We start from the raw sequence: 24,163 nt of genomic DNA on the forward strand, positions 1-24,163 counted from the left end.
GCCTCTCTCAAAGTTGTTCCATCTTTTAGGTTCTCTAAAGCATTACACTTTATTTATAGCAGTTATCACACTGAATCACAGTTTATCTGTTAACAATATAGTTTCCCACACTATACTGTGAGTTCTTCATATGAAGGAATAATATTTCTTGTTTTTTTTTGTATTTTTAGTCTGACAATATATGATGAATAGCAAGAGCTCAATGAATTTAGTTAAATGCACATTTGAAACATTACAGTTCTAAAAAGAGCATGTGCCTTTCACTTGTGCCCATGATGAAAAACCTTATAATTCCCAATTCCAAATACTGTAAAATTACCATCAATTAATCTGTCCAATATTCAGTTACAATTTGGGAGCTGGGGAAAATAGAATTTTTTAAAATTCTGGGAACACCTTTAAAACTTAAGCTTTCCTGGGGCGCCTCAGTGGCTCAGTCGGTTAAGCCTCTGACTTCAGCTCAGGTCATGATCTCCCCATCTGTGAGTTTGAGCCACAAGTTAGGCTCTGTGCTGACAGCTCGGAGCCTGGAGCCTGCTTCAGATTCTGTGTCTCCCTCTCTCTACCCTTCTCCCACTCACGCTCTCTCTCTCTCTCTCTCTCTGAAGAACATTAAAAAAACCCAAAACTTCATCTTTCCTAAACACTTCAGTCTCAAAAAAAAAAAAAAAAAAGAAAGAAAAACCCAATGGAGTCAACAAACTATTACAACTAATACGTAAGTTCACCAAATGCTGGATGTAAGAACAATTTACAAAAACCAACAGTGTTCCCACACACCAGTGATAAAACAAAAAAGACATCATTCACAGCAAAAATGATTAACACATGTAAAAATTAATACTGATAATCTTTATAAAGAGAATTCCCAAACTGTCGGACAAAAAATTAGAATTAATGTAGGTATTTTCAAAGTAAAGATATTAAATCTCTCCAAGCTAAAAATATAAATTCAATGCAATCCCAATAAAAATTCCAGCTGGATTTTTTTTTGTAATTTTTTTAAATGGTTTTTATTTATTTTTGAAGGAGAGAGAGAGAGAGAGAGAGAGAGAGAGAGAGAGAGAGAGAGAGAATGTGCAGGGGAGGAGCAGAGAGAGAGGGAGACACAGAATTCAAAGCAGGCTCCAGCTCTGAGCTGTCAGCACAGAGCCCAACACAGGGCTCGAACTCATGAACTGTGAGATCATGACCTGAGCCAAAGTCGGACGCTTAACCGACTGAGCCACCCAGGTGCCCCTCCAGCTGGATTTTTAAAAAGAACTGCTACTGCTTCTAAAATGCTTATGGAAGGGGTGGCTGGGTGGCTTATAATCTGATAAGCATCCGACTTCAGCTCAGGGTATGACCTCATGGCTTGTGGGTTTGAGCCCCACATCAGGTTGTGTGCTGACAGTTCAGAGCCTAGAGCCTGTTTTGGATTCTGTGTCTCCCTCTCTCTCTGCTCTTCCTCCGATCACACACTGCACCTCTCTTTCTCTCTCTCAAAAATAAATAAACATAAAAAAAAAAAGATAAAAAGCTCCTTCAGTCTTGCCCCCTCTGTGAAGTGGCCACTGATATCCCTCTTGTTTTCTTTCGAGTTTCATGTCTTTCCTTCCCAACCGACCCTTCAGAGTCCTTTGTATGTCTAGACACTAATTCCTAGATTTAACATTGCAGTTGTTGTCTAGTTAATGTTTTTCATGGGATACTTCAAACAGAATCTGATTCTTTTTTTCAATTTTGTTGTACTCAGACCTGTAAATTGTTCATAATATGGTTAGCACTGGGCCCGACGTGGGGCTCACATCCATGAACTGTGAGATCATGATCTGAGCTGAAGTCGGATTTTTAACTGAGTCACCCAGGCGACCCAAGGATGTTTTTATCTTGATGAGGTCCCAATAGTTCATTTTTGCTTTTGTTTCCCTTGCCTCCAGAGACATGTCAAGTAAGAAGCTGCTGCGGCTGCAGTCAAAGAGGTTGTTGCCTGTTTTCTCTAGCAGAATTTGATGGCTTCCTGCCTTACATTTCGAGTTCATTTTTGTGTATGGTGCAAGAAAGTGGTCCAGGCTCATTCTTCTGCATGTCACTGTCCAGGCTTTCCAACCCCATTTGCTGAAGAGACTGTCTTTTTTTTGCTACTGGATATTCTTTCCTGCTTTGTCAAACATTAGTTGGCGATACCTTTGTGAGTCCATTTCTGGGTTCTATATTCTGTTCCACTGGTCAGTGTGCCTGTTTTTGTGCCAGTAGCATACTGTCTTGATGATTACAGCTTTGTAATACAGCTTGTAGTCCAGAATTGTGATGCCTCCAGTTTTGTTTTTCTATTTCAACATTACTTTGGCTATTTAAGGTCTTTTCTGGTTCCATACAAATTTTAGAATTGTTCTAGCTTTTATCAAACTCAACACCCAAAAAACAAATAATCCATTTAAGAAATGGGCAAAACATGAATAGACACTTTTCCAAAAAAGTCATCCACAAAGCTAACAGACACATGAAAAGATGCTCTACGTCACTCATCATCAGGGAAATACAAACCAAAACCACAATGACATATCACCTCACACCTGTCAGAATGGCTAAAATTAACAACTCAGGAAACAACAGATGTTGGCAAGGATGCACAGAAAGGGGATTTTTTTTTTTTTTTTTTTTTTTTTTGCATTGCTGTTGGAATGTAAACTGGTGCAGCCACTCTGGAAAACAGTATGGAGTTTTCTCAAAAAATTAAAAATAGACCTACGCGGTAATTTGCACTACAAGGAATTTATCCAAAGGATACAAAAATGCTGATCTGAAGGGGCACATGTACCCCAATGTTTATAGCTGCACTACTGACAACAGCCAAATTAGGGAAAGAACCCAAATGTCCATTGACTGATGAATGGATACAGAAGATGTGTGTGTGTGTGTGTATGTGTGTGTGTGTGCACGCATGTGTGTGTGTACACACATGCGCACACACAATTACTCAGCAATCAAAAAGAATTAAATCTGCCATTTGCAACAACATGGATGGAACCAGAGTGTATTAATGTAAGCAAAAATAAGATAAAAACAGAGGGAGACAAACCATAAGACACTCTTAAAATACAAAGAACACACTGAGGGTTGCTGCAGGGGCAGCAGGTGTGGGGGGGGGGATGGGCTAAATGGGTAATGCACATTAGGGAGGGCACTTGAGATGCACACTGGCTGTTGTATGTAATTGATGGAACACTAAATTCTACTCCTGAAATTATTACTACAGTATATGTTAACTAACATGGATAAAACAAACAAACAAACAAAAAACTGAAGGAGCTGAGGAGCCACAAGTACTTATCCCAAGCAGTCAAATGCAAATGGAAACAAAAGTACCCCAAACCAGAGAGGTGGATCTTATCAAGCAGGGAGGAGATTGTGGGGGCCAGGTCCATAATGCACATGGCACTAGGTAGAGGGGGCAAAGGCAGCTCAAGACAGTCCACAGGGAAGTGATAATAGAAATGTGGTATTGCAAACTGCAGAAATCTATGTAGCAGTTAGGAGCGACAGAAGAGAGGTTCAAGAGTGACATGGACAGATTTAAATTAGAGATAAATGAAAAGAGGAACAGAACAAAGCTTTGCACATGGGATAATACCAGTACATAATTTCAAAACAGAATATACCAATCAACAGAATATGTTTTATAGGAACCCAACATATGCGATAACGCAGGTATCAAATACATTAGAACAGTGCCTACAACTGGGCTAGCAGAAAAAGGGAAAGGGAAGTGAGAATCAGAAATAGCAGAAGAGATGATATAAACCAAACTAAAAGTTCCTCCATGGACTAGGGATGATGATGTGCTCTGATAAAGGTCTAATACACAAGTTAAAAAGAAAAAATAAGCCAGAAAATCATTAGGATGCCAAATCAGCTTTAACTTCTTTGTCCATGTGGCAAGGTTCAAGTACAGTGAACAGAGTCTGGTTACATATCCCAAGCTTCATGGTTAGTGAAGGGGTTAGTTTCACAGTTACATGACCACAAAAAAAACAATGTAACCAGGACTTTGTTTTCCTTACCTACAAAATGAGAAGTAATGAGAAGAAGTAATACAACTAGAGAAGTAATACAACTCTGAGGTTGCTTCCACTTCTTTCTAGATTCTACCAATTCATAGTTCCTCACTAAAACTCAAAAAGCAGACATTCCAATTTAAAATTAAATTGTATAGATCTTTTCTCCTTTTATTTAGTTACTAACTAGCAAAGTCAACCCTTCTCTAATAAAAAAACATTTAGGACTATCTAAGTTCTCAGAACTATAAAAAAGAACAGAATTTCACTCTAAATCCCTTTTCAACATTAATTTTGTAGTGCCACTTCTTAGACACTATAGAAGAAAGATCTACTAATGGTTTAAAAACATTTATGAGGACGGCAGAGCTTACCAATATCTTAAATCACACAGAACTGATCCCCAAAGATTGCCTGTCCTTCCAGAGAATTCTTGTATGAGAAAATGATGCCAGCATCTGAGAACACATGGTACCTTTCCAGCTGACACGAGGCCCCAATTTTCTGTTTTGATCTTGTTCTTCTAATGGTGTCCTGTCCACTTGAATCCCAGAGTCTTCTCTACTTAAGGGCTGTTGATCATCTTCGTCTTCACTTTCTTCAGACCAGTTCTGATTAAAAAGGGAAATACACCTACCCTTAGAGTGTGTAGTGACTAGAGCTGTCTAGATGATAAGATTAAGAAAATTTCAGAAGAAAAGCAAAACTAAACCAAATGACACTTTTTTCTAAATGTCTTGAAAGTTACTATTATAGCATGGAATTATTTTTGGTGGCAAAGCCCCCAAGAGTCACAGCTTCTTTTTTTTATTACATTTATTTATTTTTGAGAAACAGAGTGAGACAAAGTGTCAGCGGGGGAGGGGCAGAGAGAGAAGGAGACACGGAATCTGAAGCAGGCTCCAGGCTCTGAGCAAGCAGTCAGCACAGAGCCTGATGCGGGGCTCAAACCCAAGAACTGTGAGATAATGACTTGAGCCGAAGTCGGACGCTCAACCAACTGAGCCACCCAGGCGCCCCTAGAGTCACAGCTCCTTAAGGGATACTTACATTCATTCCATTCAACTTTCTAGTACTATTAATTCAGTGCAAAATCTTAATAAATCTTTAATAATAAACTAATTTAATGAAGAGTATTCCTGTTTTAGTTAAGTTGCTCTAGGGTGGAAGGAACCATAAAAATAATATATCACTTGGCATATATTTGTATTTACAATAGCTAACCTATTGCTACTTACTGGTGTGTCTACATTCGGACCAAGGGCAATTTCTTCACCTTCCATCAAGTATTTTCCCCAGTCAAAATCATCTTTCTTTTCTATAATGTAACAGAAGAAACTCATTAGTTTTATAAAAAATATGTGGGGGAAAAAACTCCCAAAGCTATAGGAAAAAAGTCTAACAAAACTCAAATAAAATACACTCAGAAAACAAAAGTTCAAAAATATCAAAATACTCAATTGATATTCTAATACATTTTAAATTTTAACTTCATCTTCAAAAGTGATTTTTCTCTTTATATAATTGAAAGTAGTTTAACTGACAAAGTCAAAATTTATTTATTTATTTATTTTTTAAATTTATATTTTAAATGAGGATTTGCAATTGCAATTGTATCCAAAGTAATAGAATATTTTAGTTTCATAGATTTTTACAACTTTTTATAAAATCTCAATGCCTGACAATAAAACCAATTTCACTTTTGTTATATATTAAAGCATTTGGTAACATACCCACTTCTTTATCTCTTGGTGTTTCCACATAATTGCTGTTTGAAGGAGAATCAGACAGACACAGAAGAAGTGACAGTATTGAATAATGCACATCTGTCTTTAAAACAAAAAATGAAGAATATAAATCACTGAGGTTGTAAAGAGCTTTCAAAACTAGTTTAAGAAAAGTTAACCCCATGTCAGTTGTGTCCCCAATATTGTTCCTAGTTGGAGAAAACATGAATTATATCTAAATAAATCCTAATCTCTATATCTTTTTTATAGTTCAAATGTGTACATAAAAAGAATCTGTCAAAAATGCATTACCTGAATGCTAACAAGGAATTGTCAGAAAAACCTAAACTGAGGGAAATGCTACTAAATAACTGGCCTGTGTTCTTCAAAAATGTCAGGGTCAAGATAAAGAAAGGCTGAGGAACTATTCTAGATCAAAGGATACTGATTAGTGAACCTGAGCAAGGGGTACACTGGATCTCCTTTACTTTCTTCAAATTTTAAGTTTTTTTAAAACAAGTTATTTTTAAAAAAGTATTTAAAAAGTTACCAAAAAATAAAAATACCCCCAAATATGTTAAAAGTCATAAACTGTGCTGGAAAGGAGAGAAAAAATGGGTTGAACTCAAGGAAGGTAAGTCTCTGATGTCTAAAGACCAGGTGAGCTCTTCCTATTGTATATTCTACATAAATCTTCCACAACTTAATGGGGTTACATCCAAATAAAGCCATTTTAAGTTGAAAAGACTGTAAGTTGAAAATGCATTTAATACATTCACCTAACCTACTGAACATCATAGATTGGCTATATCCCTCTTTTTTTTTAAGTAATCTCTACACCCAACATGAAGCTTGAACTCAGGACCCCAAGATCAAGATCCCATGCTCTACTGACTGAGCCAGTTACACACCCCATGCCTACCCTATCTTAAACATGCTCAGAACACTTAATCATTTTACACAAAGCCTACTTAATAATAAAGTGCTGGGGTGCCTGGGTGGCTCAGTCGGTTGGGTGTCTGACTCTTGATCTTGGCTCAGGTCTTGATTTCGGAGTCGTGAGTTCAGGCCCCTGCAGTGGGCTCCATGCTGGATGTGAAGCCTACTTAACATAATAAAGTGCTGAATATCTCATGTAATTTATTGAATACTGAACTGAAGGCAAAAACCAGAATGGTTGTATGGATACAACCCAACAAGTAAGTGTATGTAAGTGTACTGGTTGTTTACCCTCATGAGCACCTATCTGACTGGGAGCTGTGGCTCAATGCCATTGCCCAGCATCACCAGTATCCTACTGCACATCACTAACCTGGGAAAAGAAAAAGTTCAAAATCTGAATCTTTAAAATTTTTAAAGTTTATTTATTTATTTTGAGAGAGAGAGAGAGAGAGAGAGAGAGGAAGAGAGAGGCAGGGAAGGGCAGAGAGAGGGGGAGAGAGAGAGAGAATCCCAAGCAGCTTCCACACTGTCAGTGTAGAGCCTGATGTGGGGCCTGAACTCACAAACTGCAAGATCATGACCAGAGCTGAAACCAAGAGTTGGATGCTTAACCAACTGAGCCACCCAGGTGCCCCTCAAAATATGAATCTCCACTGAATGCCAATTGCTTTTTTGTAAGTCAAGGACCATTTGTAGTACCTTATATATGTCTTCAGAGTGTTTATTATAATTATAATTAAATAACTTAAACTATCTGGGCAGTGATGATCATGTCTTGTTTATTCTGTGTTCCTACCACCTAGTATGATGCCAGGGACACAGTAAACATTTGCTGAACTTTCCTAGGAATGCTTAGGCAATACATCACTAATAAGACTGCAAAGAGCTGCCCTTTTTCTGATAATTTTTCACCTGCCTGGAAAGGCCTGAATTCCTTTACCGAGGAAAAGAATTTTTATTCCACAGAGAAAAGTGGTCTAAAATATAAATTACTTGAAAAAGAAATACCTCTCACTATATAAATCTGTTACTTAGTAATAATTGTTAACATCAGATTTTTTTTTTTTTTTGTGCACCTGAATAAGGTGAAAGTTACCAGTGGCAGAGGAAAGAAGTGTATGCAGTAAAATGGTACACATCAAACCCCTGTGGATCTCCCTACTTTGCTAAGGATCGGAGCATTGACCTGTTGTGGTGTAAGGATGCACAAAAGTAGCTCTTGGTCATGGGAAGAGGACCTGAATGATGCCATTTCCCTACTCCTTGTTCATTTTCTGAGTAACATCTATAAAGGAACTTTCCCTGAGAGAACTCAATTAATTGAGTTTATCACTGAACAATAAATTAGCAATTAGCACTAATGGCCAAAACGTAGCCTATCAACCAGCTGTATACCATGCTTTGACCACAATTACTAATTGTAATAAAGAAAAAGAAGACTGCTAAGAGTGGGGACTCTGGCACTTACATTTAGAAGATATGAACTATTTTACTTAAAAAAAAATTTTTTTTAACGTTTACTTATTTTTGGGACAGAGAGAGACACAGCGTGAACAGGGGAGGGTCAGAGAGACAGGAAGACACAGAATCTGAAACAGGCTCCAGGCTTTGAGCTGTCAGCACAGAGCCCGGTGCAGGGCTTGAACTCATGGACCATGAGATCATGATCTGAGCCAAAGTCAGACGTTTAACCGACTGAGCCACCCAGGTGCCCCAATTTTACTGAAGTTTAAAAATATAAGTTAACTTGTTCTTTTATGCCATCTCTTTACATAAGAGATGAAGATAAAGAGTTGGAACTCTATCTACACATCAGCCACATGCCCCTAGTCTCTGTTTTCTGAAGCCATGCCCGGTCCCTGCTACTCTGTAGAAAGTCAATGAACACATTTACATATATGATGAAAGAAGCAATCCAATGTGTTGTACATTATATCAGAGGTGGTCCTGAATCTCAAATTTAGGAATAACATATACTCTACTTTCACATTCTTTGAAACTCAAAGCTACGAAGAATTAAGAATTTATAGTTCCAGTGGGGTTTTAAAAGTAGGTCAAAGTCTTTGCTTATTTTTCCAACAATAACTAATTCCAAATTCTCTTTTGCCAAATATCATTAAGAGCCTGGAGGATGGTAGACTGCCATTTACTGAGTAACTCCTATGAATACTATATATCTCTATTTATAATAGATAGTGAAGTTAGAGATTCACTTCTGGCATGATTGGAGGCACATGGTCTTCAAATCCTCTCCTCTAAAAGTAACTAAAAGCTAGACAAAATTGCCAGACAACCATTTCAGTGCTCTCAATGGACTATGGGAATACAAATGCTGAGAGGAATTAATCCATGAAAATGATCTCAGGGAAGAACTATGTGAGTTTGTGGCATATTTGCTATTTCACTCCTTCTAGTTCTATCACAGTTGTAGTTTAACCAGGATAGACAGGAAGTGAAAACCAGCAGCTATGCTGTTGTTAATGGAAAAGTCTAACTGGAATCAAAGAGCTGTCAGCTAAAGTGCTAAATGCAGTAGCAAGTGAAGTGGGGAGTCAGTGGTTGTAGGCCTCTGTGGGGCGAGTAGCCAACCAGCAGAACAGTTGAGGGTTTATTAGGGAAATCCTGAGGCAAGACAGACAAAGGGGCATGTTAAGCTCTTCATGTCTTGGGTTGACTACAGGTTGTGCTGTACATAGCGGAGACTGGAGTGGACCCAAACCACCTATACATTCTTGGCTGACGGAGCACGAATTCATGCAACGAGATGAGAGACAACTAACACAAAATATAAGCCAGGCCTTACGTATGAGTGTACTTCTCAGACCACACACAAATAAATCAGACTAACACCCAAAGATCATTTAATATAACACATCATATGTTATGAACTAAAAGTTTGTCCCCCTCAAATTCGTATGTTGAAACTCTAACCCCTGGTGTGATGATATTTGCAGATGGGGCTTTCGGGAGGTAATTAGTTCATAAGAAGACCTGGTCTAATGGGATAAGAAGAGATGTCAGAGAGCTCTCTCTGCCATGTGAGGACACAGGGAGAAGGTGGCCATCTATGAGCCAGGAAGAGAGTCATAATGAGCAAATCAATCAGTCAGCACCTTATTCTTAGTCCTCCCAGACTCCAGAACCATGAGAAAATAATTTTTTTGTTTTTTAAGCCACCCAGTCTGTGGCATTTTGTTATGGCAGACTGAGCTAAGACCTCATGTTAATATAACACAAAGCCAAAAACATAAGATTATCTGAAAGGTGCAGAAAGAAATTTGACAATATCCAAAGCTTAATCATGATAAAAACTCTCAACAGACTAAGAATAAAAAAGAACATCTCTGAAATGATAAAGGGTATCTGTGAAAAACCTACAATTAACATCATAATTAAGGGTTAAAACTGAAGCTTTTCCTCTAAGTCTGGGAACAAGGCAAAGATATCCATTCTATTTATCACTGTATTGGAGCTTCCAGCCAGTGCAAAAAGCCAAAAAACAGTTCACATTGGAAAGGAAGAAGTTAAACTGTTTTTGGAGATGACATGACCCTAACATAGAAAATACTAAGGAATCTAGACGACAATTACTGGAATAAATGAGTTTAGCAAGTCTAAATACACAAAAAAATATAAAAGTGAATTAACATTTTAATATGCTAGCAATAAGCAAACTGCAAATGAAATTAAGACGACAATTCCATTCATAACACCATCAAATAGAAGAAAATATTTAGAATAAATGTAAAAGAAATGAAGGATTTGTACATGGAAAAAAACTGCTGAGAAAAATGAAAGATGATATGAATAAATGGAGAGTTCATGTTCATGGATTAGAAGACTTAGTATTGATAAGACCATGTAGTAGTTTCTAAAGGCTGCCATAAGAAAATACCACAAAGTGCATGGCTTGAAACAAACAGAATTTATTTTCTCTCAGTTCTGGGAGCTAGAAGTCTAAAATAAAGCTGTCAGCAAAGCCACGCTCAATCTGAATGCTTGAGGGAAGAATTTTTCCCTGGATAGAACTTGGACTATCTTTTCTGGGGATGTAATTCAACCAATGATGGCACTACTTCCCAAAATGATCTACTGATTCAATGCAATCCCTGCCAAAATCCTAGAAGGTTTTCTGTAGAAATTTAGCTGGTCCTGAAATGTGCATGGAAATTCAAAGGGTCTAGAATATACAAAACAGTTTTGAAAAAGAAAAAAGTTGTAGTACTTATATTACCTGATTCTGAAACTCCTATAAAGCTACGGTAATAAACACATTATGGTATTTGTGTAAGGATAGGCATATAAATTAATGAAACAATTCAGAGTCTAGAAATAAATCCTTACATTTATGTTCAATTTGTTTTTGACAAAGTTGCCAAGACAATTCAATAGGTAAATAGTCTTTTCAACAAATGGTGAAGGGACAATTGAATATCTGAAGGTAAAAAAACAAAAAACAAAACAAAAAAAAACCTTTAACTTAGATCCTTTCCTCACAATATATACAACAATTAACTCATAAGGGATTATAAATCGAAATACAAGTGCTTAAACTGCTAGAAAAAAACAGAGGAGAAAAGCCTTTAGCTTTGGGTTAGGCAAAGAGTTCTTAGACATGACACCAAAAGCACAAGTTATAAAAGAAAAAAATAGATAAAATGAACTTCATTAAAACAAAAAACTTTTTAAATTTTTTTTTTCAACATTTATTTTTGGGACAGAGAGAGACAGAGCATGAACGGGGGAGGGGCAGAGAGAGAGGGAGACACAGAATCGGAAACAGGCTCCAGGCTCTGAGCCATCAGCCCAGAGCCTGACGCGGGGCTCGAACTCCCCGACCGCGAGATCGTGACCTGGCTGAAGTTGGACGCTTAACCGACTGTGCCACCCAGGCGCCCCGAAAAAACTTTTTAAACTTCAAAAAAACACCACTAAAAAAATGACAAGACAAGCTAGGAACTAGAATATTTGTAAACCATTTTTCTGATGAAGAACTTGTGTAGGAACGAAACAATGATGACTCAGTAAGAAGACAATCATTTAAAAACGGAAAAAAACTTTAACAGACATTACAGAAGACATAAAAATGCTCAACCTTTAGTCATTAGGGAAATGTAAATCAAAACCAGAACAGTGTATTACTACATATTTTGTATGATGTCTATACTATAAAAGATAGATAAAAACAAGTGTTGGCAAGAATGTGGAGAAACTGGAACCCTTATACATTGCTTGGGGGAATATAAATGATATAGCCACTTTGGGAAATAATTTGGTTAAACCTAAGCTTACCATATAACCCAGCAATTCTACTCCTAGAAACGTGTCCAAAAAGAGTGAAGACTTATGTTCACACACAGCTTCTATAAGAATGCTCATAGCAGTTCACTATTCATGCTAACCAAAAACTGGCAACAATCTAAATGTCATCCACTGGTACATAAGTAATATGTGGCTTATCCATACAATGAATACTATTTAGCAATTAAAATAGAAGATGAACACATGCTACAACATGGATGAAACTTCAAAACATCATGAAAGAAGCACACAAAAATTATATACTTTGTGAACTCATTTATATGAAATATCCAAGAAAGGCAATTTTATAAATAGAGCAAACAGATTAGCAGCTGCCTGGAGTTGGGGTGGGAGCAGGCACTGACTGCAAATGGGCTTGAGGGAAACTTTTGGGGTAATGGAAATGTTCTAAAACTGGATTGTAGTTGCACAACTACATATTTACTAAAACTGGTGAAATGTATATCCACAGTAGATAGATTTTATGGTATGTTGTTATATACTGATAAAACTAAAAAAAAAAAGTATGAAGTTCAGAAATTAAGATGGTGGAGAAGTAAATCGACCCTGGGCTTTCCTAGTCCCTCAAACACAGCTGTACTGAGATCAGATCACTTTCTGAAACACCTAGGAAATTAATCTGTGGAGTGGCAAAACGATCTCCATTGTTGGAGGGAGACAGCGAGGCAGGTGCAAGGTACATGAAGTGAACTGGGTGAGACAAAAACAGTGGTGCCATGGAGGGGAGGGAACCCTTTCTGTGGAGAGACAAAAGGGCAAGAAAAAGGGGATGAGAGAGTGTGGCACTCATTTGCACAGGAGAAAAGCCTCTCTGGACCATGGGCCGGGGAATAAGAAGTACTGAGTGTAGCAGATTTTTTTGCAAACAGTGTTTGGAGCTTAAACTCTGAGGTTTTGGAAGTGTGCAACTTACTCCAGAGTGGAGCTGTGGCATGAGCTACTGGGGAGAAGGAGGACACTGGTGCTGGAGTGCATAGCGTAGTGTAGGGATCTCAGGGGCATACTGATAGAGAACATTCTCCTTCCTAGAGTACTTTTGGAAGAGGGTACATTGCCTCCCCAAAGACAAAAGACCCTGCAGGTGCCAGCAAAAGGTCTTTAATCAGCAGGGGACAGAGATGCACCCAGAGAGAATAACCTTTGCTGCTTTTAGTGGTGCTATACCATAGATTCCACACACTGTGCAGGCCTGGGACTGTTTTTCAGAGACAAAAGAGTTTAGACAGAGTAGAGTGGCACTACTCCAGGGAGGGCATGGGTCAGCATGGTTGCATGACCTTTAAGACTTCAAGTTTTGAATCCCAGCTGCATAAGTTTGAACTCCCAAAGAAAAGATGCAGGAGAGTTGTGGTACAGGGCAAGCTGACTGCCCTCACTCACTGTTCTGTGAGGGTTGCCTGACCAGTGTGGGGTGTGCAATTCTCTGTCCAGTGATGAAGGATTGGGGTAGTGCCATTTTCCCCACATACCAACACAGTATGACTTTGGAGAGCAACACAGCAGCCTCCAGTGGAGGCGGGCCATACCTACAACAAACCTCGCCCCCCCTGTGCCTGGCAACTGCTTATTTACTCAGGCAAGACTAACTCTGAACCAAGGCAGTGGCTCAGGCTCTCCTCTAGAAGAACAGCACAGCCAGGACCCTGCATGCACCAAGTATACTGAAAACTGAATGCTTCAAAATGACAACTGCAGTTCCGGTGGCAACAGGGCCAGGCTTAATATTTTTCTTTCTTCTTTTTTTGTTTTGGAATCAAGGTCATAGTTTCTTATTTATTTTTTTCATTTCCTTTTCTCTCTCTTTTTTCTTTTTCAACATTACTTTGGCTATTTGGGGTCTTTTGTGGTTCCATACGAATTTTAGAATTGTTTTTCTAGCTCTGTGAAGAATGCTGGTATTGTTTTGACAGGAATTGCATTGAATGGTGTTGGGCAGTATAGACATTTTAACAATACAGTATGTGTTCTTCCAATACATGGGCATTAAATGTTTTTTCATTTCTTTGAGTCTTCTTCAGTTTTTCAGAAGTGTTCTACAGATTTCATATAGATCTTTCACCTCTTTGGTTAGGTTTATTCCTAGGTATCTTATGGGTTTTGGTGCAATTGTAAATGGGTAACTTATAAATGGGATACATAAAAAATAAATGCAAAATGGATTAAAGACCTAAACGTAAGACAGGAAACCATCAAAATCCTACAGGAGAAACAGGCAGCAAACTCTGTGCCCTCAGCTATGGCAACTTACTAGACAGGTCTCTGTAGGCAAGGGAAACAAGCAAAAATGAACTATTGGAATCTTACGAAGATAAAAAGCTTCTGCACAGTGAAGCTATCAACAAAGCTGAAAGGCAACTGACGGAAAGGGAGAAGATATTTGCAAATGACATACTGGAGAAAGGGTTAATATCCAAAGTCTATAAGGAACTTATCAAACTCAGTATCCAAAAAACAATCCTGTGAAGAAATGGGCAGAAGACATGAATAAACACTTCCAAAGAAGACATCCAGATGGCTAACAGACACATGAAAAGATGCCTAGCATCACTCATCATAGGGAAATACAAATCAAAACCACAATGAAAAGCCACATATCAAAAAAAATCACAAATCAAAACCTCACACCTGTCAGAATGGCTAAAATTAACAACACACACAACAGATGTTGGTGAGGATGTGGAGAAAGGGGAACGCTTTTGCACTGCTGGTAGGAATGCAAACTGGTGCAGCCACTCTAGAAAACAGTATGGAAGTGCCTCAAACAATTAAACATAGGGGCGCCTGGGTGGCGCAGTCGGTTAAGCGTCCGACTTCAGCCAGGTCACGATCTCGCGGTCCGTGAGTTCGAGCCCCGCGTCGGGCTCTGGGCTGATGGCTCAGAGCCTGGAGCCTGTTTCCGATTCTGTGTCTCCCTCTCTCTCTGCCCCTCCCCCATTCATGCTCTGTCTCTCGCTGTCCTAAAAATAAATAAACGTTTAAAAAAAAAAAAAAAATTGAAGAAAAAAGAAAAAACAAAAAAACAAAAAAACAAAAAACAATTAAACATAGAACTTCCATACAGCCCAGCAATTGCACTACTAGGTATTTATTAAAAGGATACAAAAATGCTGACTCAAAGGGGCACATGCACCCCAATGTTTATAGCATTGCTATCTACAATAGCCAAATTATGGAAAAAGCCCAAATATCCATCAACAGATAATACAGATGATGTGGTATATATATATATACAATGGAATTATTACTCAGCGATCAAAAAGAATGAAATCTTGTCAACTGCAACAACATGGATGGAACTAGAAGAGGGTATTATGCTAAGTGAAATAAGTCAGAGAAAGACAGATAAATGATTTCACTCATATGTGGAATTTAAAAAACAAAACAGATGAGCACAGGGGAAGGGAAGCATAAATAAGATAAAAACAGAAAGGGAGGCAAACCATAAGAGACTCTTAATTACAGACTCAAGAGTCTACAACATTGCTACACTATAACAGGTGTGTGGAAGATGCCACAGCAAGGGGGAAAATGGCAACCAATTCTGGATGTAGGTGGCACAAGAGTCAAGGACAGACAGGGAGAGGATAGGATTGTACAGATTTCTTTCTTCCACACATATTTATTGTCTACACTGTTCCAGGTGACTGAGAATAAATCAGATACAGAACCCTAAACTTGTAAAACTCACATGTGAAAGGGGGAAATATGAAAGAAACAATAACGAACGTAATAACATACTGCAATACCTAGTATCAATAGAGACAACACTTGGATTTAATATTAAAGGATGAAATTTCTCAGGCAGGAGAGAAGGGGAAGGGCAGTTCAAGTACAGGACATAGGACGTGCCACAGCAAAGCAAAGGGAATGTGGTCCCCCTGTGCTCAAGGAATGTACAGAAAAATCACAGGATATGACAATGAAAAGGTCAAAGCAGGAATCAGAAGTGCCACTCACTGTTTTATTTAATTGTTTTGTACAACACAAGTTTTCACCGGTTCAAAGGAGACTGAGATTAAGGCATTTGTCTTGCCAAAATGAGTATAGTAATAGTACCTACTGAACATGGTCTTTATGGAACTAACAGGGCCTGGCATGCAGTAAGTGCTGTAATAATGCTTGCCATTTTTTTTTTTTATTAGTACTATGCTGTCATAAGGTCTAAATTATTAAATTCTATAGTCTAACCAGAAAGTTGTATAAATAAATCGAGAAAAGATTTGCCGCCTCCTCTTTCAAAATGGTCCTTGCAGAAATAATACACACGAGTGTATTCCACACAATACCCACAAGTGTTCCTTTTTTTGTTTTGTTTTTGTTTTTTGGAATTGCTCCTTTTTTATTTTCAGAGGATTTAATTCATTGACATCTATTTGGAAAACTATGCCAATTATTTAAAAAATATTTTCTTTTTTTTAAATTTTATTTTTTAAAATTTACATCCAAATTAGTTAGCATATAGTGCAACAATGATTTCAGGAGTAGATTCCTTAGTGCCCCTTACCCATTTAGCCCATCCCTCCTCCCACAACCCCTCCAGTCACCCTCAGTTTGTTCTCCATACTTATGAGCCTTTTCTGTTTTGTCCCCCTCCCTGTTTTTATATTATTTTTGTTTCCCTTCCCTTATGTTCATCTGTTTTGTCTCTTAAAGTCCTCATATGAGTGAAGTCATATGATTTTTGTCTTTCTCTGGCTGGCTAATTTCAATGAGCATAATACCCTCCAGTTCCATCCATGTAGTTGCAAATGGCAAGATTTCATTCTTTTTGATTGCTGAGTAATACTCCATTGTATATATATACCACATCTTTATCCATTCATCCATTGATGGGCATTTGGGCTCTTTCCATACTTTGGCTATTGTTGATAGTGCTGCTATAAACATGGGAGTGCATGTGTCCCTTCAAAACAGCACACCTGTATCCCATGGATAAATGCCTAGTAGTGCAACTGCTGGGTTGCAGGGTAGTTATATGTTTAGTTTTTTGAGGAACCTCCATACTGTTTTCCAGAGTGGCTGCACCAGCTTGCATTTCCACCAACAACACAAAAGAGATCCTCTTTCTCTGCATCCTTGCCAACATCTGTTGTTGCCTGAGTTGTTAATGTTAGCCATTCTGACAGGTGTAAAGTGGTATCTCATTGTGGTTTTGATTTGTATTTCCCTACACACAAGTGTTCCTAATTCTCAGGGCATGGATTCAGAACACTGCAGCAATTTTTTTATAAAGCAGAAATACTTTTATAGCCTTTCCTTAAACCGATAGTTTCAAAAATTTTTTAAAGCTCTCTTCCTTACAAAGAAGAAAGCTCTCTTCCTTACCACTTCCCACAGTGTAGACAAAGGTAAAACCTAACAATTACAGAATATCTCACAGAAATTATTGTGAAGATGAGTTAATGTATTTGCATAATAAAGGGTTTACTCAGGAACCCTGAGTTGCCCAAACTCTGAATATCTCAAAGGTCTCAGGACAACTCGCCCTTGACTAGCCCCTGAGAGCATGAGTGGGACAGAAAGAGAGGGAGATACAGAATCTGAAACAGGCTCCAGGGTCTGAGCTGTCAGCACAGAGCCTGATGTGGGGCTCGAACTCATGAGCTGTGAGATCATGACCTGAGCCGAAGATGGATGCTCAACTGTCTGAGCCACCCGGGCGCCCCTGTGAATGTATTTTCTTATGCTTGAGGTCCTTGATTTGAAGTCTGGGGGAGGCTGGAGACTGAGGAACTAAGGTCAGCCACATGTGCATTGCACATCCACGTGACTGACCCTCAACAAAAATGCTAGACACCAAGGCTCAGATGGGCTTCCTTCGTTTGCAACACTTTGCATGTGCTGTCATACATTATCACTGGGAGAATTAAGTGCATCCTCATACAACTCTGATGGGAAGGCATACCTAGAAGCTTATTCTTGGTTTCTTCTGGACTTTATCCTATGTATCTTTTTTCTTTGCTCAGTTTAAATCTGTATTCTCTTACTGTAATAAACTGTTACCAGTGAGGATAACAGCGTTTTTAAAGTTTTGTGAATCCTTCCAGTGAATCACCAAGTCTAAGGGTGATCTTAGGAACCCACAATTGAATGTGAATGTGCTGAGGACAGCACCTGGCATCTAGTAGGCATTACATAGGTAGTTATTATTACCAAGTGCTGAAAAGCCATTTAAAATTTTAAGACAGCCAGACAGTGTTATTATTTGTGCCAATCTCTGATCTCAATCTCCACAGTAGGTTGGGCTAAGAAGATGATTACACAAGAACATGCTTTTTCCTGGATCACAAGCCTGAGGCACACTGGGTTTGATGACAATGCTTAAGTCAATTTCCAGAAGACTCTGCTCCAATCATAATTGTAAAATAAATGTTTAAATAGTAACAGAAACAAGTTGATGATAACAGATTAGAAATGGTAAAATATAAAAGAGATCTCACAATATAATGCATACCTTTATTTCCTTTATGCTCAGAAGAGATGCATTTAGAAATTCCTCAGTTAATCTCTTCCAACTAGCAGCTTTGCTGAGATCAGAATGAATGATGAATTTTTCATAAATTCTAAAATATATTTAAAAGTAAACTGATAGTTATAAACTTACATTAATAGAAAGATTTATAAGAAAATGCATATATTTTTTAATATGTACATATATATGAAACTAACTTACCCTTCTATTGTTTTTTCTACTTTGTGGCTGTTAACATCCAAGAAATGATGAAATCTAAAAGAGAAAATGTAATTTTTAGGTGAACCTTGTCATATAGCTAAGTAGACCAGTCTCAGAGCCCTCTATATCCCCATAGTCACCCTATATTCGGCAATATATTTCCAGGAGTGCACCTCTCTCCCTGTATCACCTCTACCATCCAGGCAAACAGCCACTGCATCTCAGAAACTCCTCAAGCACAGGTCATCCTTAGCCTCCTTTGTCCTCTGATTCCTTCATCTTCCCATAATGCCTTGTATCTAAGTCAGTATAGCACATTCTATAGCAGGGGTTCCTAATCTTTTTATGCCATAGTGAAGCCCAGTGAAGCTTAGGCTTTATGAATTTATGAAACATTACTTCTCAAAGTAATGTTTAAAAAAATTTTTTTAATGTTTGTTTATTCTTGAGAGAGAGAGAGAGAGAGAGAGAGAGAGGGAGACAGCACAAGAGGGGGGGGGGGAGTGGGGGGAGAGACAGAATTTGAAGCAGGCTCCAGGCCCTGAGCTGTCAGCACAGAGCCTGACACGGGGCTTGAACTCACAAACTGCAAGATCATGGCCTGAGCCAAAGTCGGATGCTTAACCAACTCAGCCACCCAAGTGCCAGTGAGATGAAATACAAAAAAACCCAAGCCTACTGAAATATGGTTATGAAGTACCTTTTAAAGTTTGTGATATAATAAGAGACATTTATTAAAGCATTAAATAACGAGATCTAGCAATGGATCCACAATTATCAGTAAAGCAACAGCAAAAAATATTTGAAAATATCTGCCACAACTTTATGATGTGAACTATGTGATTTCTACCTGTGACACAGTCCTAGGTAAATTATTATTGCTTGTTGCTTTTATTTGTAATTTGAGGAAATGCCAGTTTTTAGTTAGAGGTTAGTGTAATTTTTTCTTGTCCAAGTTCTTAACACCTGAATTCTACAGGCTCTCAGATTAAAAATTCCAATTCTATATCATATGTAGACCTGTCTTCCTTTAGGATAGAGGCTATATTTCACTCATCTCTGAATTTCTAGGGCCTAGAACATGGCCACAATTTAAAAAAGAAAAAAAAAAAAAGCAAACATGGGACACCTGGGTGGCTCAGTCAGTCAAGTATCTGACTTCCATCTCACGGTTCATGAGTTTGAGCCATGCATGGGGCTCTCTGCTGTCAGTCCAGAGGCCACTTCAGATCCTCTGTTACCACCCCCATCCCCTCGCTGCCCCTCCCCCACTCATTCTTTTTCTCTTTCTCAAAAATAAACAAACTTTTAAAAAAGCAAACATGTATTGTTCATTTTTCTCATGGATTAAAGCATCATATAGCTCATTCAACTCACTTTCTAATTTTTAGTATCAAAGACAACAATCTGTATTTAAAAGAAATAATTTACACCACTAAAAATATATATCTAATTCTATTCCAGTAAATGGCTGAATAGAGAACATCCCTTTATCACTTAGTTTCTCAATGTGAGACAGTAACTTCTAATGTCTCTCTGAAGTCTAAAATGATGTCCAGCTACCTACTGCCATTGACATATTAACTAATAGAGAAATTATTTGGGGTACAGCACTTAAATTTCTCTCTTATATGACCTATTCAGACATTGTTATATTTATAGGTTACACTTAAGAACTGAACTCATTATTTCAGAAACTTGGCAGGCTTTTAGACTCATTGTCTGTTCTCATTATAAACCAAGCAGGCACTGTATGTATGATTAAGGCTGATGATCAAGAATACAGAAACTGAAAGACCATTTCTATTGAAATTAAATAGGCAAATATTAACATGGATGGACATTCTTTTAGTAATAATTCTATTATAGGTAATGATCATAACAGTACTGTCTAATTTACATCTTCCATAAATAAAAATAGGAGCTCTGACTTCATAAATCTCAAGAAATTACATGAGACACTGTATTAGAAATTGTATTATATGGTGGCTTAGTGTACTATGTGCCAGGAACTATTCCAAGTGTTGGGATAAGAAATGAACAAAACAAACCATTATCCCTACCCTCATGGAACTTACATTTTAGCTGGAAGGAGGGGTGGAGGAGACAAACAGTAAACAACATACAAGTTATCCAGTGTACTATGCTGTGCGTTTCGAAAAGAGAAAAAAAAACACAAGACCAAGGTAAGAGAGATCTGGAGAGGCTCAATAAGGGGTAGGGAGTAAGAATACAGTGTTAAGTAGGGTCTGACCATTATTTTGCTCTAAAACCTCATTTACCTACTCATTCAAAAAATGTTTGCTGCGCAGTGCACCGCGCTAAGCGCAGTGAGTGGAAGAAGGAACATGAGAGACACAAACCCCTTCCCCAAAAGTGCGCTTCTAAGGGTAAGGCCGACCCATAACAAGCCAAAACCCACTGTTTCATTATGCGTTTGTCACACGCGACAGGGATCCAAAGGACACTAGAGCACCAAGCTGCTGGAGATGCAGCGCGCACGACGGTCGGAAACCCGGCCGCGCTCCCGGATACCCCTTGACCCATTCCTGTTCCCAGCCTCGGCCCCGGAGCCGCACCCCACACCTGAAGTTGGACCAGGCAAAGTGCAGGGCGAGCTGGAAGTTGGGGTCCGCCTCATCCTGAAGGCCAGCCACATGGCGAATGAGCTCGCGAACGTCGCGCTCCTGCTGTGGGTCCAGTTGGCTCCAAGACGGCGCGGGCCGGAACATACTGCTCTAACTTCCACAACGACGCCCTTCCGTGAGGTTGTTCCTGCTCTCGCGAGAGTTCACGCTCCCACCGCTTTGCTCCTCGGAGAGGTTCCGGCCGCTGTCGCGAGAGTTCGAATTCCAGCTCCTGGCCGGTTGTGTCCGTGCTGATTCTTGTAGGACGCTCTTGCGTGCGTTTTCCAGTTTCACCTTGAGTACATTTAGGAGCGTCCTCAAAGAAATAGCCGTTACTGTTAGTCAGATTAATAATAATCTCTGGCTAACCTTGGTTGGTGGTTTAATTTACGATGTTTGGAGAACAGCCATTAGTTCTCATTCACACCTACCTTTTCAGGTACCGTGACCAGTTAATTGTCCATTCTTATCCAACCTTCAGTTTCTCCTTCTAGAGGTGATCTCTAATCTCTCAGTTTCCCTCTGTCTACACAGGACACACTACATGGTCCTCACTACAGCAAGTGTCAGCAAAGTGGCTTGTCTGGCAGAGGCAGACAGGCTGAGCGCTGCTCCTTCTGCTCTCACTGGCTTGTGATTGGGAGCTGCCAAAGGACTTTATAATTCCTGTTGATTAAAGATGGAGTATGTCTTTGTTGTTCAGTACTTAAAATTCAGTAATTAAATTACTGAAATACAGTTCACTAATTAAATTACTAAAATACAGTTCAGTAGTTAAAACTGTACCTGTGAACTGTTTCTGTTCATTAAAAAAAAAAGTTTTTATTTATTTTTGAGGGGGGAGGAGGGGCAGAGAGAGAGGGAGTCAGAATCTGAAGCAGGCTCCAGGCTCTGAGTTGTCAGCACAGAGCCTGATGTGTCGCTGGAACCCAGGAACTGTGAGATCATGACCTGAGCCACAGTCCGAAGCTCAACTGACCCATCCAGGTGCCCCTGAACTGTTTCTGTTCAATATTGCATCTAACTATTCCAAAACCTGTTACGTGGACTTCTTTATGTTTTCTTTTAGGGATCTGGTAGGGTTTCATGTGATTTATTACATTGTTTTACTGTAGTAATAGATAGTTGATATACCACTGTCAGTCCATTTGGGCTGTTGTTACAAAATACTATAGACTGGGTAGCTTATAAACAACAGAATTTATTTCTCACAATTCTGGAGGCTGAAATTCAAAATGAGGGTGCCAGCATGGGGTTGGGTGAAGGTGTCCTCACATGGTGAAAGGGGCAAGGGAGTTCATTAGGGTCTCTTTTATAAGGGCACTAATCCCATTCATAATGGCTTTGTCCTTATGACCTGATTACCTCTCAAAGGCCCAACTTCCTAATACCATCATCACTGGATAGATTAATAGATTTAATAGATTAATAGATTTCAACTTAATAGATTTCAACATATAAATTTTGGGCAGACCATTCAGACACCATAGCAACTACCTAAAACATAGACTGCACATGATTACACAAATCTTACAAGAAGGAGAAAATCATAGTATTAGATGGTTCTATGAAAGGGAATTTTTACTCTATTCTTGAGCAGTCTTTTCTACTCCAGTTTCACCTGTCGTCTGTACATTTATCACTCTCAAATCTGTGTAAGTAGTTCACGTTTTTCTCAGGACCCCAAACCTATAATCTAATTGCTTTCTGTACATCTCTAAAAATCAAAGTATATCCATATGCTTACATGTGTCTCTATTTCTTTGTCCAGCCAGTTGGTCTTGACCTTTGGAGGGAGACTTAGAAAACTTTCCACAGGTCACTCCCAGTGACTTGGACTTCTTAAAGATTGAGCCACTCTTCCTGGGCTTCTCTGGTTGGCCTGGGTTAGCGTCTCTTTTCTGAAAGGGGAGTTGAAATAATTTTCCCAAGGTGCCTTAGATGACTGAGTCCCATTCAAAACACCATAAGCCTCCAGACATCTTCTGTAGACCTCTAAGTCTGGCCCTAGCTGGTCACCCCTTTGGCAATGGACATGGAAACAGTTTTTGGGAAGTACATATGAAAGATAGGACAGCAAACAGGCCAGGAATACTGCCATCTGTCCCTTGCTGACCTGGATCAGTGCTGCCCTCCAGTATGGTGCTTAGATAAATTTTCTGGAAGTGCATGCAAAGACTGGGCTCCATGCATGACTACAGCCTGGCCAAAGGCACCATCCTTATCCCACTTGTCCATCTTGTCCCATGACCCCCTCCCGCCACTTGGAGGGACTTAGAAATATTTAAGGATTATCTCTGTCAAATGTTCCACACATGGGACTATGCCAATCCGGGGATGCCTATTGCAGACCTGCATGCCCACCCAAGTCTGTAGTGGCTTCTGGAGGGAACTTACAAAAATTTGGAGGAGTTGCAATGCCCTTCTCTTCATCCATGGCCAACCTGAGGCAATGCTCACCTCTGGAGGAGAAACTGGAAATGTTCTTGGGAGATACAGTCAATGACCAGGACTCATGTGGGACTTGTGGCCAGCCCAGAGTGCACTCCCCAGACCTGTCTGTACTAAGTGGACTGGTCCTGGTCTGTGAAGGGGGAATTAGAAACTTTTCAGGTGGGGTTCCTAATACCATGACCCATCAGAGCTCCTTCTTGAGGACTTGCTGGCCTTCTCAAGCCTTTCCATGCTAGAGACTTAGAAATGTTTTGGGGGTGCCTCCAAAGTTCCCAGGAAAGGCCACAGCCAGACCCATGGTGCCCTTCTATACCAGGACTTCTCTGGTGGTTTCCCCTTTGGAGGGAGGCATAAACATTTTCAGAATGTGCATTCAGC

General features: G+C 39.2%; 1 protein-coding gene across 12 annotated transcripts in view; it reads right to left on the minus strand.

The window, feature by feature from the left end:
* TUBGCP5 (tubulin gamma complex associated protein 5) overlaps window positions 1-21,485 on the minus strand; it is a 66,060-nt gene extending 44,575 nt beyond the window's left edge. For 10 of the 12 annotated variants that reach the window (XR_003969351.1, XM_030317608.1, XM_030317605.1 and 7 more), the window contains exons 1-6: window positions 21,291-21,474; window positions 18,705-18,758; window positions 18,486-18,594; window positions 5,774-5,870; window positions 5,279-5,358; window positions 4,516-4,651 (exon numbers count right to left, since the gene is read on the minus strand). Coding sequence is in view for 11 of the 12 variants with exons in the window: in XM_030317608.1 (XP_030173468.1) it covers window positions 4,516-4,651; window positions 5,279-5,358; window positions 5,774-5,870; window positions 18,486-18,594; window positions 18,705-18,758; window positions 21,291-21,436 (622 nt within the window). In the remaining variant the exon portion in view is untranslated. Of the gene's footprint in view, window positions 1-4,515; window positions 4,652-5,278; window positions 5,359-5,773; window positions 5,871-18,485; window positions 18,595-18,704; window positions 18,759-21,290 lie in introns of those variants that run through there. The other 2 variants (XM_030317607.2, XM_030317612.1) reach the window with 2 other exon arrangements.
* Window positions 21,486-24,163: the final 2,678 nt, after the last annotated feature.

The sequence above is a fragment of the Lynx canadensis genome, chromosome B3 (genome assembly GCF_007474595.2).
Source record: "Lynx canadensis isolate LIC74 chromosome B3, mLynCan4.pri.v2, whole genome shotgun sequence".
NCBI lineage: Eukaryota > Metazoa > Chordata > Mammalia > Carnivora > Felidae > Lynx > Lynx canadensis.